Here is a 20,080-nt window from a genome sequence, read left to right on the forward strand (position 1 = left end):
GCTCTGTAATGTAATTATATGAAGTGATTCAGAAGTTACAAAATAAATTTCCCTTTTTGAGCACTATGGAACACCTCATAAATTTGAAACAAAGTATTCAACAAAACCTAATAGCCTAAAATAGATTGACCTTAATGATATTCAGTCATCCCCAAAACTATCAAAATATATCTCAATCACCAAGTGTAAGGCTGTTCACACGGCAAAGTAACCACATTACCTCACAGGTAAATGTACAATACACAGAGGTGTCATGCAACATGGTGACAGCTATGGTACTTGCAATAAAACCAAGTTTCAATATTACACTTCCGTCCGGAAACCTGCATTTCCATATGGCAGTCCAATCTTCAAGATTCGTGAACTACAATGTGAAGACTGTCATACTTTGTGATAAAAAATATCCCATAAACACTAAAATAATGAACGTCTCCGACCACTAGAGGCTTTTCTAACGTGTTTTTGAAATTCTGATTTCAATCAAGAAATAAGTGTCTTCTCAAATTACTATTTCAATTATCAAAGTCACCGTTTTCATAAATTTCAATTTTCAGAAACTAGCTAGTTTTTGAAAGCTTGCTGCAAGCATTTCATCAAAGTTGAAGATCTGCCCAAGGGTTAATATCATGAATTTTTCTATGCCATACCCCTTACAAGAGTACTCATGTATGTACAAATGGTACCAGGAAAGATAACTCTAGAGGGCGCTGTGTAGGATATAAAACAATATGCTGAGGTCATGCAGAGTTCACATTTTGCAAAAGGCTACATAAATCATTGATGTGACAATATTGTGGCAAGAAACTTTACATACAAATAAGGAAATAGCAAGTGGAAAGAAAAAATGAGTGGATTACATCAGCTTCTGAATTCCAAAGTAATCTGCTGTAGCTAGAGATACGGAGATAGTATTTTAGAATTTATTATTACAATCATATAGAAGATAACAGTTTAAGCAGATTAAAGGAATAAGACTTTTACAAGTTCTTGAATCAAACTTGGACAGAAACGTCATATATACATTTTCTTTTATAAGCTTTCTAAGTGGCATGTATTGACATATGATATAGACTTTCTCTCTAGATTTTGTATGCAGACACGAAATAAGCAACATAAAATTTTAAGATTTCTATAAAATACTACCGGTAAGGTATTCGCTGTATTTGCATAGCACAAATCGGATACAAAGGCACTTTGAATGTTAATTACTATTGATATCTGGTGTGCTCACTGTTGCAGCAGCAAAAATAAACCAGAAAACCTTTATATGGATATATTTAACCCTTCCTCCGACAAATCTTGGAATAACCCAATTGTTTTCTGCTGTAAATTGACGGAAGTAGGGGAGAAAAGCACAGATGAAACAAAGGGCTTACACACAGTGTTGTATCAAGCACTACACACTAGGATCGTGATTATACAGTAGGACATCAAACAAAATTGATTGATGAGGTCACCGACAATTTTCTATCAATCACAGTGTCAGTACAAGACTTCCCCAAATTAAAGTACTGACGCACACGCATTAAAATTGAACGTCATTAGCATTTAGGCTAAATCCCCCTAAATGTGTCTCGGTGAGCTGGGGAATAAGTCTTCCCCTCGTGTGACCCGGGTGAGTTGGGGACAATTCTGCAGGGAAACATCAATTACCCTTAAAATGCACATTTCACAGTGCATGACCTGATTTCACCTTTGTCAAGGTCTCCATCTGCCGGCAGGGCACTGTTCCATCTAATTTTAGATTGCCAGTCGTTATGCTACGTTGCTCTTTAAAATTTTATGGGTGCTATAACAACGACGACGCACGGTGAAACGAAAGATGGAAAACCAGCGTATTTATAGACTCAAAGTAAAAATATATAATGCGGGCACACTTCTCTGATTTTGTGTATCATATTATAATTAATATAACAAAATACATTGAGTACAATAAGCACTGATTTATTCAGGTCCATCTGTTTATATGTTTAATGAACCTTTTCATCTTACAAATTCTGGTGTTGCTTGGCAGACATCAAAATCTCCCCCACATTAATGAGTTGACACGCATGGCGTTTCAATAAACGACACTAAATTCTACTGCAATTTTCACGATCATTTTGTATGGCAGCAGTTTAATTCACGACTTCATCTTCCTGAAGTACGCGATCTAGCAACCACTGGCAAAAAACTCATCAATTCAAAAGTCCACTTCTTCATCACTTGTGCGGATGCATTTGATTGCTTGAGATTTACGCTGTCAATCCAGGTAATCATAGACACGTCCGCATTTCAAGAGAGTTAAATTTGTACGCCTTCGCTGTACCAATATTGGAAATCTCAGCAATCTTCAGTTCAGACGGTATTAACCCTTTGAGTGCCATAGTCAATTTTTGTTGCCTTTATAAAATATTTGAAGTCAAATTTTATTTCAGATTTTTGCTAAAATTTTGATAAAAAACTATAGCCACTGAAATATGATGTCCATTTGGTCCAAAATTATCAAAAAAATACAGAAAAATTCATGAAAATTGGTAAACTGTTGCACTAAAATTTTGGTGGGAAAAATTACAGCACTCAAAGGGTTAAAGATAGCCAGTAAATGAAGTCCTACGAACATTGTTACAAAATACTTTTAAATTTCTTGCTTAGCTGCTCGTGTAGTATTCAACCTGGTTCGCAAATGTCCCTATATCAACCATGAAGTAATTTTTTACTGTGCTGTTCTCTAAACCTTTACAAATGCAGGGAAAAATTTGTGCCAGAATATTTCAAAGTTCATAAGCACTCTAAAAGGAGAACTGTACTGATAAAATAGGTACAATACCAGTGAATTATAAGCGTAGAGGAACTAATCAAGGTAGTTTGTCATGACAACCTCTGGTGAAAACTTAATGAAACGTGAAGAAATTGGCAGAGTAATTACCAGCTGCATCCTTGACGACGTGGTGATTTTACTGAAGTACCGAAGGCAATTAATCTAAAAGTTTACTAATAGGTGCATTATTCATTTCCTTATTGGAGTGTTGGGTGGACGTAAAGTCTATACATCACACACACGTCTCCTGGTGGCAGCTTCCGTTCAGAAACAGACACTGCACTCATGGAAATGGAGTGAAATATTTGTGAATTGTCTGATACTGACTTGTTGCCTAGGTAATGCGTGAAATCTCTTATGGATTTGAACAAAATTGCTGCTTCAACCCCTACATCAAAGTAAAGTGGTCCATTTGCACCATCGAAAAGTGTATGGTTGTACTAAAATTAGGAAGTAAAAGGGTTGACATGCAATTATGCATTATTGGATCAGAGTAGATACTCTAATGTGTATGTAAATTATTATTTTTCAAGATTTTCATTTTATTTTCCTTTGTTATCCCAACCATAGCTAGCAAATGAAGGGATCGCAAGAAGAGATTTGAATTCTTTATCCGAAAATGTTTTGTAAAGCTCGCACACGCTTGATCATTGGGACCTCAAACAAGCATATTAGGATCAGTGCTGGACGACAACATAATGCGTACAATTCAGGTGCCGCCAACTGGTAAATTTCATGAATTTCGCAAAATCATCACGAACCATGTTTTGAAAGCTGATATACCGATTTTTCGTATTTTTGACCTTGACCCAAAATTTGGAGGGGAAAGTAGAGCTGTTCGTAACTGCCCTCCCACTGGCATACACGGAAAATATGCCCTCCCACTGAATTTTGATGCCCGCTGCCCTCCAGTATCTATAGTCTGCTGCCCGCTCCCCACTCCCACAACATTTCAAGCTCCCCTCTGCCCTCTCCCCACTACTGAAATTTCCCATTGCCAACTAGATGCCTACTAGGCAACCCAGATCGACGCAAACCGTGGGAGCAGCTGGCAGTATAGCTTGGAACATTGCTCCCCTCTAAGTTAGGCGCTAAATCTCCCCTCAAGTTCTATCAACCACGCCACTTTCCCCTCCCTCTACGTATCTTCCGGTGCCCACTGTCAAAAATTTTCTCCCCGCCCACTGAAAATAGTGAAATTTCTTCCCCGCCCACAATAAATATAGATTTTTTCTCCCCGCCCGCTGATTAGTTTTGAAATTTGCCCGCCCGCTGAAAAACTTCGCACGAACACCTTTTTGCACGAACAGCTTAGTTGGCGGCACCTGACAATTATCAGAAGCCACCTGCCATTCTGTTTGAGATAAAGCATTCCTGGGGGATTCTCAGGACAAAATCAGCCAAACCCTGAATATATATCATGCTAATAAATCTTCAAACTTTTCCACAAGAAGTTCTTACAATACAACGGAGGCTAAAAACCTCGCAAAAACAGCACAGTGTATTTGAACAGCAGCCACGAGTCTTAATTTACCAGCACATGCTAAATTTTCACATCAATCTTGATATAAAGTTAAGCTTGTCAGAATACATTACTTACAACATCGCCAATTCATCAAGTTGACATTATGCAAATTTACGACAAACCAGACGTAAGGACACAGTAGGGGCTATTTCTCCCCTACAACAGCAGATTCTATGGAAACAGAAATGACACATGAACAAAAATTCCAGAATTAAGAGCTTGATGACCGGGGAATATGATATTTCAAGGCAGGTTATAAAAGTAGCGTATGACGTATAAATTCTCACAGAATCAGGCATCAAAATGTCTACCAAGCACATGTTGGTGATATTACATTTCAAATAACATGACCTTTACCTCAAGCTTTCCATATTGAGGGAAATAATTGGACATGAGATCTAGACATACTTGAAGCAATACAATTACTCCTTATGAATGAGCTATGATCTGTTATGATAATATGTCTATCACATTTTTTATAAAATTTATTCAACTTCAAGCTGATGAGGTTGTCCATTGCCTACGTCTCTTTCTTCTTTGGTTATCATGCTTTTATCAAGCACGCTGAGTTGAATTCATTTATTTTTAATATTTTTTAAGAAACTAAGCACCTATAATTTGTCTTATCATAATATTCTCTGTCTACGGCCAATTTGAAAGACAAAACTTTCATTTCACCAGTGTTTCAATGTGTCTATGGTATAACTAATCCAAATATCCAGGTGAACATATGTGAATCATCGGGCAGCAGCTTGTTAAAGACCAATTTCTTCTATACCTGGTATTTTTACACTTCTTTAATCAACAGATCAAGCCTGGGGTTTAAGTTGATGAAAATCTCAGAACAGCTGTAAGGTACAGTCATTATAAATTTATGGGTACAACATATCGTTCCCCCCCCTCTCTCTCTCCTCTCTCTCTCTCCTCTTCTCTCTCTCTCTCTCTCTCTCTCTCTCTCTCTCTCTCTCTCTCTCTCTCTGGGCCATCAGTCCATCCCTTTACCAATTCATTCACCTGGCTTTGTGAGATCCCATCAATTACATTTGTAATCCATCCATTTATCCATTAATCCTTTCAGCTAACCAGTTCACATCCGATCAAAAACAAAAGCAGCGATCCCTTTACATCCAAACGGCATTCCAGAATTGCACGGAAGAATTCAATGGTCCATACATTGCCAACAACTCATCAAATCATTCAGCGGAGCACTAAAAAAAGGCTGAGGGCAAAGTGGAACAAAACAGCTGAACCCATTGATTAAATTGTGAAAAGGGACCCCCAAGGCCCTGCAGGGAAATTGTTTAAATTGAAAAAGGAGTTAAAGAAATCCAAGTCAATAGAACTCGAAATAGAAAGACGCTTAGGTTGTACAAGCAAAAGTACATACTCATCACTTTGCGCTGTTTAATCCTTTAATTTCAGCAATGCTATTGCACAAACGTATTTCAGCAATGCTATTGCACAAATGTATGGGAATCAATGGTTTCTAAAGTACATCATCAACAATATGAGTGGCTCAGCTGAGAATTTCAATATGCGTCTACAGAAACGCTGTGAAGGAGAAAGAAACTTCTTTTTCCCCTGCAAAAAAACACCGTTGACAAAATGTATTTTCACTGAATCAAAACCCTCTAACAATAACAGGATTCCGTCAATATTTTGCTATTCGCCTTGGAAGTGAAAGACTTAGAATAAACTTTTGCTCTAACCTTCCTAAATGAAACTTTCAAACGTTCTCTTACCAAATAAGTAGGAAATCAGGGACCACCTTGCGGTTTGGTTCTACAGAAACGAGTTACACGTACCTCACATTTACAAATGTTTGAAATTCAAAATGCCCAGTGTTAAAATTTTCATTTTTCAGAAAACTGAGACAGTAAAATTTTTTTTACTCCAAGAGCTTTAAAATGAGCTCCTACAAATGCTAGTTCAGATAGGAACTGTAACAATTTGAGAGTCCAAATATCTGTCCCTGATGTGCATTCTACCTTAAAGGATGACATAATTAACTACAAATCCCTGAATTTGTAAAGCATTTACTGTCACTTTTCTCAAACACTCGTCACCTCCTCTTTTTTCTCATGTATTTTCCTAACTACTACCCTAGTATACCCTCAGGCTCAGACTAAAATGTAGCATACGAAAACTACATCATCTCCTTTTAAAACAAGAGTGTATATTTTGACAAAGCAGAAAAGGGAAATCAAACTGAAGTAATAGCACTATAAGCACAGTGTTTAAGGTAGAACGTGCCTGGGGACAGAAATTCAGGCTTTCGAATTTTATCAATTCTCTTCTGACCTACCACTTGTGGGGCTTATTTTAAAGCTCTTAACAAAAGAAAAGATTTCACCGTCTTAGTTTTTTGAAAATAAAAAAAATTATTTTTCGCCATAGACTTAACACAGGGATTGCGGCCATTTTGAATTTCAAACATCAAGAAATCTTGGGTAGTTTTATTTCTGTAGTACCAAAGTTTGCACGGTGACCCCTGATTTTTAATCTTGATTTGGTAAGAGAATGGCCGAAAATTTCATTGAAGAAAGTTTGAGCAAAAGTTTTAGTATTTCACTTTCGAGGCGCATTATTAACTTAAAATGAATATTCCGGTGAAGATTGCATCTTGGCATACTGTCATTGTACCAGTACTTTAGATGTCTTTGAGTGTTATGATATCAGTGATGTTGAGCTAAGTATGATATATTTATCATGAGTCGCATAATGGCCATTGCTGTGGCACATGTCATATTCTATCTCAATACATTGATTTTTGTATGATCGGTAAGGGAAAACAGAACTTCCAGGTACGACGAGACTCGGAAGAGAATGAATATGGATAAACAAAAAAATTGCAAAATATTGCCACACGGAGATCAAACTCTGCATGCTTGCTACGTCTACAAAAGTTGATAACCAAGGCGCACTCGGAGGATTCCAATAATCTGACTTTAATCTATTCATGCGTCTGTAAAGTAATAAAGTAATAATTGGAAAGCTGCATCGCTTGACGAATTGACGTCATGGTTCGCCAGGGATGAAACTGAAGTAATACACAGCAGAGCTATACTTCTCATTCTTCTGTATTTTCACTCAGTTCTGGGTTGGCGCCACCGATATATTTGCAGAGACTATGGACGCTATGACGAACACATTTCAAGTTGGCCTCTGTGAATGTTTTTAGACGGATTCTGAATGACCGCATTTGGAGCGTAAATAAAATCCTTTCACACTGTAATAATGGCTGGCACAAGTGTTATTCAGGTCCATGATGACCGGGAATCAGTGCGTGACCAATGGTAGCCAGTTTACCATGCAACCCAATTATTTTTGCAGAATAACCCCCACACAGCCGTAGCATCTCCCTGCATCTCAAAGAAAGTATAGTACCCGTACGTTCTAAGGTACTGTACCGTACATCACAGTGATTTTATGAAATATGAACAAGCAGAAATAATATTTGTCACAGAATGGGATCAACATTTTTAATAATTTTCAGTTTTAGTTATCTCCTGTTGCTGTTACCAATTTACCAATAAAACATCCATTTACTACAGTTTCCTGATTAACAGTGTGTGTCTTCATGGCATTTCATCCTGATGTAGATTTTAACTGAAACCAGTCAAGACAATGAAGACTGTGAGGTTACAAAGCTCAAATTTCAAACTTTTCATACCTTAAACAAATATCAATATGTACAGTATGTGTGTGTGTGTATGTATATATATATATATATATATATATATATATATATATATATATATATATATATATATATATATATATATATAATATATATGTGTGTGTGTGTGTGTGTGTGTGTGTATATATATATTATGTGTATATATGTGTATATATATGTGTATATATATATATATATATATATATATATATATATATATATATAATATATATATATATATACCAGTATATATATATATATATATCTAATATAGATAAGATAGATAGATAGATAGATAGATAGATAGATAGATAGATAGATAGATAGATAGATAGATAGATAGATAGATAGATAGATAGATAGATACTGGTGGACAAATAGATAGATAATGTGCCTATATATGTATATACAGTATACAGTATATGTATACACAGTATGTGTGTCTAAATGTCCCGTATACTATATGTGTGTGTGTGTGTGTGTTGATGAGTGTGTGTGTGCTATGTAGTTAAATGCAATAGGGCCTAGGGATCAAACACCTGCAATATCAATGGTACTCTGTACTACATGTCAGATTGCAGAAAGTACCCAGGAACACACATGATGTGATGCCCTCAGAGATATGATTTATGTCAAATAAAGGATATAGTGTGATTAATGGGTGAACTTACAAAATGAGTGGATGTCAGTATTCTCACAGCAACCTTTTAAATATGCATAACCTTTAAAATGGGTAATGTGATGGTAAAAAGCATGAAATATTTCCCTTAAAAATGAGGTTTCCATGACATTCTACTCTGCCCTCAAGCCATATTTGCACACACCTATACGCTATTTAATAGTTGCCACCATATCCAGGCATTTTGAATTTCTTCCTAATTACAAGGTTATCATTCTGCAAAAATGTCAAGTGATATTTTTAATTGCATTGAGCAGACATTAAAGGAAAACTGTGAGTGCGAAACATTGATGGCCGCATAACCTTTTGACTACCCTGAATACAGGAAATTTCCACCGCCATAATAATTTAATAAAACTTGAGTCCCCAAAAATGTTGTGAGCTAGCATGTTCAGTTAACATCTGGTGCAGCAAATTTAGTACAAATAGTTAAAATTTGAGTGGATCTCAAAATGGTAAAAATGTAAATTTTGAGAAAAAGTATGTCATCCTTGTGTGTCTCACATTACGCTTACTACTATTGATATTTGCTGATGGATAGCCAACCTGCATTGACCTTCACATGAATGTACTTTATCTGCATATGAATTACATCATTTGCATATGAATAAGTTCTGTACAACCATGGGCCTCCATCTTCAATTTGTCACTGAGCAAATTCCTGAGAAAGGTTGTTTCCAACAAGGTGCCAATTTTGCACTCACAGCAAACAAGGTTTTTTTTTTACTGTCTTGACACAGGTGTGTAGTGATACATGACCTGAACAGGTATGGAAGATTTCATCAAAAGCAACATAGGAAGAATGTGAATCAATGACAATTTAATACATGTACTGCTGAAGCTATTTCTTACATGCATGTCTATTGTTGGGGAACGTGAGTAACTATAAATGTTTAAACCTTGAACACTAATTCTTTAAATAATAAAGGTTTTCACAAACAATATTCAAAGACCTTTGCATTTTACAATTGGCATACATGTACTCCTTTAACAAAGTTGCTCGAATAACAAATTTTCCAATCACCACTGTAACAATTTATAGTAATACTTTGAGCAGATCATTGCATATTTGATTTTGATGGTCTGTCAGAGACTTAATCGGTTACATAAAAAGTAATTATTTATTCTTCATGGATGCTAGAGATAATATTTTATTAGTTGTGGGAATAAATATTTACATTCTGGTTTCAAAATTGAATAAAATCTTTTCTGATTTTGCTATATTTTTGAAAGATTGGTATTCTACCGTATATCTTGATACTGCATTGGTAGAGTACTAAATATACCGCGCATTTGTAGATAACTTTGCAAGAGTAGAGATCTTGGATTTCACGACCCGGAAATTGTGAAGATAGTGTTACTTTTGAAAGCACTGCTCACTGGAAATCAAATCAGGCTGGTGTAAGCTGAGAACGCATATCAGGTATAGAATTTTGTACTACGGTAGAACACAATTATTACCGGGAACAACATTATGCCATACTAGCTCCCATGAGGTGATATTACAGGAGAAGTGTCTCACAGACATTGAGAGGCCATGGAATACAAAACTGAACACTCAAATAAACACAAAGCAAGGGTGTTTCTTCAAACAGGTGGAATCGTACCGATTATCAAAAGTTACCAAAGAAATTTGATCATTTATAAATTTCGATAAGACAACTTGATGATTCATTGAATTCTAGATGTTGGAGTAAAGAAACTGGTCAATTCACGGGCAAACTAACATGTTGCAAAGCACTGTGGGTCATATCAACAACATATTCAATACATGAATGGTCGTGATACAAATCGACTTGATAAACTCAATAAGTAAACAAAACAATAGAATTTAATGATACAGATGGCCCCTTAAGGGTCAACAAACTTCTTCAAACTTCCAACACTATTCCTGTACTGGACTCAATAATGACAATCTTATTTCTTGTATGATGATTCAAAGGGACAAACTGGGGCAAATTTTAGATACGGTCAGTATGGGGCTTTTTCTATGAAATCAGTAATAATGTTAAGTTATTTTTGTACTGCTATTTATGTTATTAAAGGATTCAAGGATTAGGTATCTGGAGGAATTAGTAAGACTTACAAAATTAAGTTTTTTTGCATTCCATGATGCGATTACCATAAATCCATTTCAATTGAATGCTAGGGTCGGGCACCAATCAATTATTTATTCTACTGAATATACTGAGCCATACATGTTTTTTATCATTCAGCAAATATTTGCATGCAATTTCAGACAATTGCATAAAATTTGTGTCATATTAAGCTACAAAAACTGCACTCTTCAGATAATTTTATATTTGATCGACAACAGAACAGAACAGCATTGTCGTGGCAAAAACACAATCAAGTGAGAAAATGACCGCAGAGTCACATTAGCACAATTCACTACGCTGAAAACCGCTTCTATTCTTAGAATGACAAGTACATTAACGTGATTACGGAGAAGTAATCTCATTAGATTTCATAATTTGTCATCAATCTACCACACATGATTCACTTTTTCCTTGTAATGGCAAGGGAAAGGCGTTTTCTTTTTCCAGATCTAAAAATATACCCTGTCAACACTTTCAGTGTTGATTCATCTGTTTATTTAGAACCCTAATTAGTATTTACAGCCAATTTCATCCACAGCTCTAGGGTAATTATACAACGTCTGGTGACAGAATTTATTGTGTAACCTTTACGCTTTTCTCTCAACTCTGAACATATATCAAAAATAAATACAATATGGTACATAATACAGGTGATATAAATATGTGGCTCAAACAGAATCTTATGTGTGTAATATTTCCATCATATTCCAGTACTGTGTTACAAAAGCTATGATTCATCCAGTGTGAAGAAATTTACCGGCATATCAAACACATTGACATTCTGTATTTGCTGCAGACAAATCCAAACCACAGCTTGTATCAACAGTTCACCGGGCTTGCATATGTACATGTACTGTGCACTGAAATACGGGTCATTAAATCAAAGCAATACGTGGATGTGTGACAGAGTACAGTGGGCTTGAGCAGGAAAGGTGTGATAACTGCACTACGATATCAGTCCCCTGAGAGTTTGCCGGTGCCGTACTTTCCTGTACTAGTCACGCCACATTGCTGATATGGAAATATTAATATTAATTTACTGATATCAACGGAACCGTATATTGGGTTTGATTCAGACTACTATTCAGAAAAAACTTGGATTCCATTTCATGATTAAATATGGGTATGTTAATATCTCACAGCTTGTGAGTTTCACTGCTCACAGATACGCTCATTCTTTTCAAAACATCTGGCATCACTGAAATTTTCCTCTTATCTGGATTTCTTTCCAGTGGCTTGTACGTCAACTTCCAACTTCAAATGTAATAACAGGGTTCTTCACAAAGGGATTTTTAAGGATGGGCCACCTTTCTGTTTTTGGAGCAATCTCTTCATAAGTGTTAACTGTACAAAAGAATTCATTTTCATAACAAAAGAATATGCAAATTATGCATTGTTTGCCTCTGTTTTCAAAGCCCTGGAGCACACACTCACTTACTTATGTATTACTTGGGATGATCATTTGTAATTCATAGAATTAGCAAAATCTGGCAAAAAATGGAGAGCTGAATAGATTCAGTTGATAATCAGCACTGAGCCTTGGGAGTGAGTGTATGTAAGTTTGGAGTGTGTATCTTGTGAGCAGGTTTATGTAATAAACTGATCTACTTCACACTTCAGTATCTCAAAATATTCTTGTCATGATAAAATATTACTATGTGCCGGCAATCTACATCCACATTAGTCTGATTGGATTTCATCAATCAATGTAGTAAAGCTAAGATTCAAATGATTCCAGTGTACTCCTACAGGGATTATACACTAAGTTTACAAAGACATTATCTGTAATATCATTATGGAGTCCAAAAATGTAATTCCGACAAGGATAGTGTCTGGACTATCCGTAATTCCTTTCTGACTTCCGAAGGGAATGATAGTATGAGATATCTCGTTACTGTCGGAATTACATGAAAAGAAAACCAGCGAGAAAGAATGTGTAACTTATTCAGTATCCTAAACACACATTTTAATCAAGCGATTCTGTATACGGATTGGCCAGAAGTAAGATATATATTCCAAGGTGCTGGATCTGATATTATGCACATGTGTATTACTTGCCTATCACAGCAGACTTTACCCGAGGGTGCACTGTGATCAATTATCCTGATATATATACAGTAGGCAAGTCGTCTCAGATCTGAGAATCAATCCAGTACCTCTATTACCTAATGCATGTTTCATATTTGGGACAGGCAGACTATAAGGTTACACATATACAGGTTACAAATAAAATCAATTTTGCTGCCAGTATTTCTCTTTACAGCGTCTAATAACGGCATAACAGGTGTATTTGAATGACAATAATTACCTGTAACTACTGGTATTACATGCATACAATACACAAACCAGGATATCAAACTGTTTTTTACCAATAACACTCAAAGTTTTTTGGTCATGCTAAATCTACTCCCCGGCTCTTTATAACAAACTAACAAATCTGTTCCCTTCTACCATACAAGAGAATAATCTACTTACAGTGTGTTTCTGGGTTCTCGCAATGGTTACCTGTAATTACCAGTTACACTAAATCTTTTGTCTTTGTCAGAATTATCAATGCCACTTCATCACACACATACACATTCATAATGACAACGCTAAATTCAACATTCATTCATGTCGGTGTTTTGTTTCTTTCAGCGTTTTCATGTTCATACATTCATTCATTCATTCATTTACTCACTCCCTCTCTGTGGTTATTGTACTTACATAGTGCTAGTAGGCATTGAAAGACAAATGAAATCCATGAAAGATGCTGTACCATTCAAATATGAAAGAACTGTAACGTTTGGCATTGTGTGCATGGAACAGTGCTTGTTATTTTAACAGTAACATAGGGAATCATTTCGGTGTATCATTTTCCAAAAAACCATCCTTTACATCGATACGTGTACCAAAGCCATGCTGTGTACACACTTCACTTGAATGTGTTCTCATCTCAAATGATTGCCAACTGTTTACTCAGTCTGCTAATCCCTTTATATAAAACATTAAAACCCAATATCCAACCGTAAATAAAAAGCAAGACCACAAATATGAGTATATCTGCGCATATTGATCAGGAATTAAAATGATATGTACTATACAAAGATAATCGAAGCATTTTACCTGTGCATTACCAAACTTTGATTAATGCAATCTATTATTCATTAAACACATTAAAAGCCGACATGTTTCCGAATACTTGGCGATACTTGAGACTGACAGATAGATGTACATACACAGACAGATTATTGACAACGTAGTCAATATACCACGTCATCATCACATCAGCAATTCAAAATATCCATTTAAATAGAAAAAAACCAAAGATCCTGACTGCAGCTTGACTTGCAAAGTGCAGTCTGTACTAAGAAACACTATACGCACTTAAACTGAATACCCTAAATATTCAATTTGTTGACTGACATTTTCAATTGATTATTGTCCATAAAAATAATATAATTCCAAGAAATATATTTTCATCTATAATAGCCCTCCAAAGCGTATATCCTTGATTTACAAAGGAATTACAAAAAGCAATGCCAAATATTAGTTTGGCTGCTTAAGGACTAATGGTATTACACATGAAAGTGTTCAGAAATCAATTAGCATGGTTGCCATGACTGCAAGCAGATTGCATGCACGGCTGCCATGCAGTCAGCCATCTTGGATCCTATTGCAAAACAAACAAGGCATGCCATAAAACAAATGCAAGAGATGAAATAAAAGGACATGCCTCTGCGCTACGTACTAAAATTTGCAATTGAAAGCTTGAGGTAATGATGTATGGCATTATGAGGATCTGGAAGCCTCTGGAAATTTTGATTCTCACTCTCAGAATGCATGCAAGTACTGCTGCAAATTTTCTGATATATTCATCAACTATTTTATAAAGACTATAAAAAAGAATTGCCTTCATAAATCAGGCACCGACATACAATGAAACCATCCTTGAAACTAAAGAACACTGATATCCAAGTCTGTATGGACCTGTTAAGTATTTAAATGGACTGAATGGCCATTGATAGCACAAAAGCGTACTTCGTCAGAGATAAACCTATCATTTCCTCCTTTGAAAATTGCAAGGGAGATCCAGGGACAGGAGTAATGGCTGTTAGTCTATCCATATCAAGTCACTCCTTGGGCTTTCTGTACACATTAGGATTAAACTATATGGTAGTATTGGTTGATGTCATACGGGACAAAGCATGCCTCTCACAGCCAAAAAAACTAAATTGACTCTGTCACCTGTTTCTGTGGATTATCTGAAGTGCTTTTGGTGGTGAGGTCAGACCTACAGCATTGAAAACTTTTCAACATATACCAACAGTTACCGCATCATTGAAGATAGAAATACTCCCAAGGAAAACTATTGAACATCATGGTATATAATTATCTCTCCAATATTATTATATATTAATATTTAACATGTTCAACCACTGAATAAATATTTCTCTTACGGACACATCATCGCGAAAAAGTTACAACAGGATTTCAAACCACCCTTGCAATTTAAAATACTAATTCTTCACCATTTTGGATAGTTTTTTTTTTCCAATACAGTACCATACAATAAAATGAAAGGGTATCCTATACCATTTGTGTTCCAGACCAGAAAATATTAGTTCTAAAATAGTTTGGGTAGAACATGAATTGAGACGAGAAAAAACAATCTTTCATCACTGAACTCACAGGAGGACGCAATGAATATTTTACAATGACAATGAATGCAGGAAATTGCACACTTGACATTTTTAGCTGGACAGCCTTGAACTTCTGGAAAGAACCCCTACGCCCACAGATCTCAGCTGAATATATATCCGCAACTCTTGTAAAAGATAGAATATTCATCCACGTTTGGATAGTCCAATTTCAAAATTAATAACATGGCTGAATTCCATTTTGATTAAATTTTCTGTTGGATAGAGGTACGTTATGGAAAAATTCTGAGATAAAAATTAAGCATTTTATACTTATTTTCACAGTAAAAAGGGTATTACAGTGTTACAGGAGAGTTGCAAAACTTGAGTTATTACATGACATACCGGTACAATCATAACAATGACACACAATACTCTGGATCAAATGAGGCATGATGAAATTTTCTCAGTCATAATGATAAATGCTTTGATGATAATGATAATGATGGTGGTGGTGATCTCAGTGATTTAATGATGATGATGAGAATGAAGATGATGATGATGTTATGTCATTGATGATACTAATAGTTGGTATGAATATGATATAGAAATAATGTTTATGACAATAATTTAATTGATGGCTGTCACATGTCAACAACAAAGAACTGATGATTTTTGTAGCGATATGATTTTGATGATAGCAACTGACATGATGATGGCATTGAACTGAACTGTATTACTTTTTCAAAGTTGACTAAAATGAGGAAATGTATTTAAATGATCAGGTCATTCAAATACATTTCTTCATTTTAGTTTTAACAAAGGAATATATAAATATCCACCATCTTGATTCTCTTTTTCTTTCATCTTTACAAGCCTATCCTTCATGTAGGTCAGGTGTGTATCATTTGGACAACACGCACTGAATATTAGTCTGTACTACAGTGTGAAAAATCTACTCATGCATATATAATGAGGTAGTAGTTACTGAACTGCATATGCAAATACATACGGTACTCTCAATAATTAAAATTTCCACTCCTGAAATGGGTGAAGTGTATTTGTAGGTTATTATTTATGAATCTTTTATATCAAGTGAAAATGAATTTGCAAGGAATAACAGACCTTGTACGGTGCTATTAGTCATCGATAAGTGACATAAATTAATTTAGAATTTATATGTACGTCTGTATGACTATGTTGATTCTGTGTAAATGCATTTACAAAATCTCTATTATCATGTAATGCAAATGTCAACCAAATGATAGATTGAAATTTTTTTAAATCAGCATTAACCCAATTTTTCTGTAGATAGGTCAAACTTTTCCGTAGAAAACAACAGAACTAGGACAACCTGGTGAAAGGGCCCACATATTAAACCCTGCCTCAGAAAATAATTCTTGCAAGGCTAAATTTCAATGAAAACAGGTGAAGGTATTCATTCCTTTGATCAATGATGCATACGGCAATAAAATGATTTATAGTACTGGAATGTGCTCTTTCTTTCTGTTGTCATGGAAACTGCTGTTTATTCTTTGCATGGGTGTATATGGACACGTCTGCTGAGAGAAGCAGTGTGGATATTTTATAACACTGAACTCTATGATGCCAATATCGTAAAAGTTCAACATATAAAATACCAGCATTATGTTGTACTGACACAAATAATACACAAAGTATGCCTAGATTTTGCAAATGTAATTACTAATTACATTTAGTCTGCAGGGTTTCCACAGCGGCAATTACATGCAGCATCCTGGGGCATTTGAAAGGAAATTGGCGGGATGCATTTATCTGAATGAATGACATAACTGCCACTGAGTGTCTGTCTCTGGCTCTGACGCCGCCTTTCTGAAGCAGCGAAAGAGAAACTAGAATGGTCAATGACAGATTTACCAAGATGCTTCGGTAACAAACATTGGAAATTGCAATATAAATGCTCTGGAAATCGTGAACCTGACCTCTTTTGAAATTCAGAAATTATGTACTAAAATGTCACATCATTTTCAATTTTCTTTAATCAATACACTGTAAAATGAATCTTTGCACCTAATATCCCTGCTGACACGAATTCTATCGTCCACTACCTTGACTTGAAGGTTGACATCTTTTGCTTGAGCTTCTTAATCTATACATGTCCCTGACATTTGAAGGCAAAAGAGACGTGTCACGTCTAAAGAATCCGTAACATGTATTCATTACTTCCTCAAAATATAGCATTAGTTGTGTTTGAATTTACAATATGACTGGAATGACTACTGGTACAGTCAGAGGAACTAACTGGGAAATAAATTTCCCTTCAGTAAAAAAAAAAAAAGCATATTATTAGATCTTCAAACAGCCAAGTAATCAGCCCTGTGTACACATCAAGAGGCCCTAGCTGAGTACAACCACCTTGACGACATGAATACACAGTGCTGATGGTTAATCAGCCACTCACAATTTTCAAAACTAAAAATTTTTCCTCAGCCTCTTGTAGGTATACTTAACATTTTATTTCCTTTATTTCGCAGCTTCCGACTGAAACGTCCTAAGTGCCAATCGTTGAGCTGATTGGATCGACAGAGAGGTGACCTACTGTTGACAAGTGCCCCTTAAGGAAGCCTCATGCAGATGTCTTCCTTGTTATGTTGATTCTCATTTGAAGATTTTGAAGATTTCCAACACAATTACAGTATTTGTATTACACCGTAATAGATATAGTGTATGTCAATATTAACGGTATAGTTAACAAACAGTACAGTATATATATATATATATATATATATATATATATATATATATATATATATATATATATATATATATATATATATATATATATATATATATATAGACACATATTTTTTTTATTTGTTTCATTAAGCTAGGATTTCCCACATGGATGGTCAATTTCAGAATTCGTCAATGTTTAATTTCATTAGTCCTTTTCGATAACAATAAATAAGCAATTTCAAGTCAAGCACTTCTGTACAGTATCAATTATGACATATTTTCAACTGTTAATAGGGTTAAGCACTGTCTAACTTGTTATGGGATTCATGAAAAAGTACATAATTATTAAGTGGTAGATTTCTAGAGGTTTCTCTAACACTTTTGTTGCAAACCAGTGGATGTACACAGAAATGTATCAAGATAGTAAGAATTTTTTAATAGGAAACAAAAGATATTCTTCTCAAATGAAGAAAAAGAAATGGGCAACATTTAGATTGACTGCATCAATGATCACTGCATTGACACTGATGATATGAACAACAAAATATTGATTTCATGGCAAAACATGTACACAACCACATCACAAACTTCCTGGAAAAATAAAGGGCTTATTAGATGTATTAATATGCCAAGAAAATACTCTGATTACCTATTTCAGTCCTGTACTGACCATCTTGAGTCAAATTCATGTTTTCATTTTCAGTGAGCGTTGAGAGATCTGAATCACTTTCCGCGTGGTACTGGCGGCCAATCTTAATAACACTTAAATTGTCGTGAATTCCATAGTCATCATATTTATCCATTGCTGCAGTGTTCATGTTAAAGGCAGCGTTACAGGCGACTGACGACGGAAACCTGGGTGACGTCCCACATTCCCTTGTCGTTTTCCTCTCCAGTTGTTCCATCACTCCGCCGGCGGGCATGTTAGGTGTCACAGACAACATTCAACAAATGCCGGGTTGGAGTTGGCAATCCAAAAATTTGTAAATTGACAGCTGGGAAACAAATATACTCTGCTCCCATCAATTTGGTGATCTAAGACTGTATGACTCATACCTTATTTTCATAAGGATCATGTTTTATGAATTTCACCCACTAGAAGGTAGCTTTCACCGTTGAGGGCGTTGGGCGATTTTCTTGGGCGTCAAGCTCCGCGAGATAGAGAGGCGTGTAGTTTCAAAAGGGCTGGGCACATGATCATGGTGATGTAAAAGTTACTTTCGGCATGGTAAAAAGTTAAAAGTTAAAAAGTACGCTTCATGTTTTAGCCAATTTCCTGTTGTTCCGCCTTAAAAACAAAACAAGCTGAACACAAATAGAATTCATGATCGCTCTCCAAGGCCCATCCATGGGGTTGGCCTTGGAGTTAGACGTCACGCGCACGCCTGATCATGACAATGACATACATGTGCCTGCATGACGATGTAGTTCAAGTTAACAATGTCGCTTATTTTGCGTTGGACGCAAAGCGCAATTTAAAGGACATGAACATTTTGAGGACTAGATTTGAAATGTGTGCTGGCAGTTTGACTCGCAGCCGCCACTTTTATTGTACCAGGTACATGACAGTCTCCGCCCACTTTATTATTGTATTGAGAGTGAGACAAGACCAAAATATGCGACAAAACGGCGGGTAATCAATACGCGACGCGGGGCCTGTAACAGTTTTCCAGTTATGCTGTTGAAAATTTGAAGAATGTTGTGAGGTTAGTTGTCTTTATCTAGAAAACGCAATTGCTTCAGTATTAAGGCAAGTTTGGTATCGTCTCTTACCTGACCGCTCGTCAATCTACTGTAAATGTTTTGACAATACGGCTCCGCAAACCTCTCGCCTCCATTTTGCCCTGTAACCTTTGAACTCCAAAATTGCGACCACTTATCATAGCCATTAAATGGCAGGAGTTTAATCGTTTTGTGTTTGGACGAGCACTTTGATTTTCACTAATCGCAAGCAATTAATTTTA

At 35.8% G+C, this 20,080-nt stretch overlaps 1 protein-coding gene across 7 annotated transcripts in view; it reads right to left on the reverse strand.

Moving 5' to 3' along the window:
• The window catches only part of LOC139118760 (guanine nucleotide exchange factor DBS-like), an 82,977-nt gene extending 63,001 nt beyond the window's left edge, over positions 1-19,976 (reverse strand). For 4 of the 7 annotated variants that reach the window (XM_070682197.1, XM_070682195.1, XM_070682194.1 and 1 more), the window contains exon 1: positions 18,766-19,158. In XM_070682197.1, the coding sequence (XP_070538298.1) occupies positions 18,766-19,060 (295 nt within the window). In that variant the 5' untranslated portion in view covers positions 19,061-19,158. Of the gene's footprint in view, positions 1-18,765; positions 19,159-19,889 lie in introns of those variants that run through there. The other 3 variants (XM_070682207.1, XM_070682205.1, XM_070682200.1) reach the window with 3 other exon arrangements.
• Between the last annotated feature and the right edge of the window lie 104 nt (positions 19,977-20,080).

This window comes from Ptychodera flava, chromosome 19, assembly GCF_041260155.1.
Source record: "Ptychodera flava strain L36383 chromosome 19, AS_Pfla_20210202, whole genome shotgun sequence".
Classification (NCBI taxonomy): Eukaryota; Metazoa; Hemichordata; class Enteropneusta; family Ptychoderidae; genus Ptychodera; species Ptychodera flava.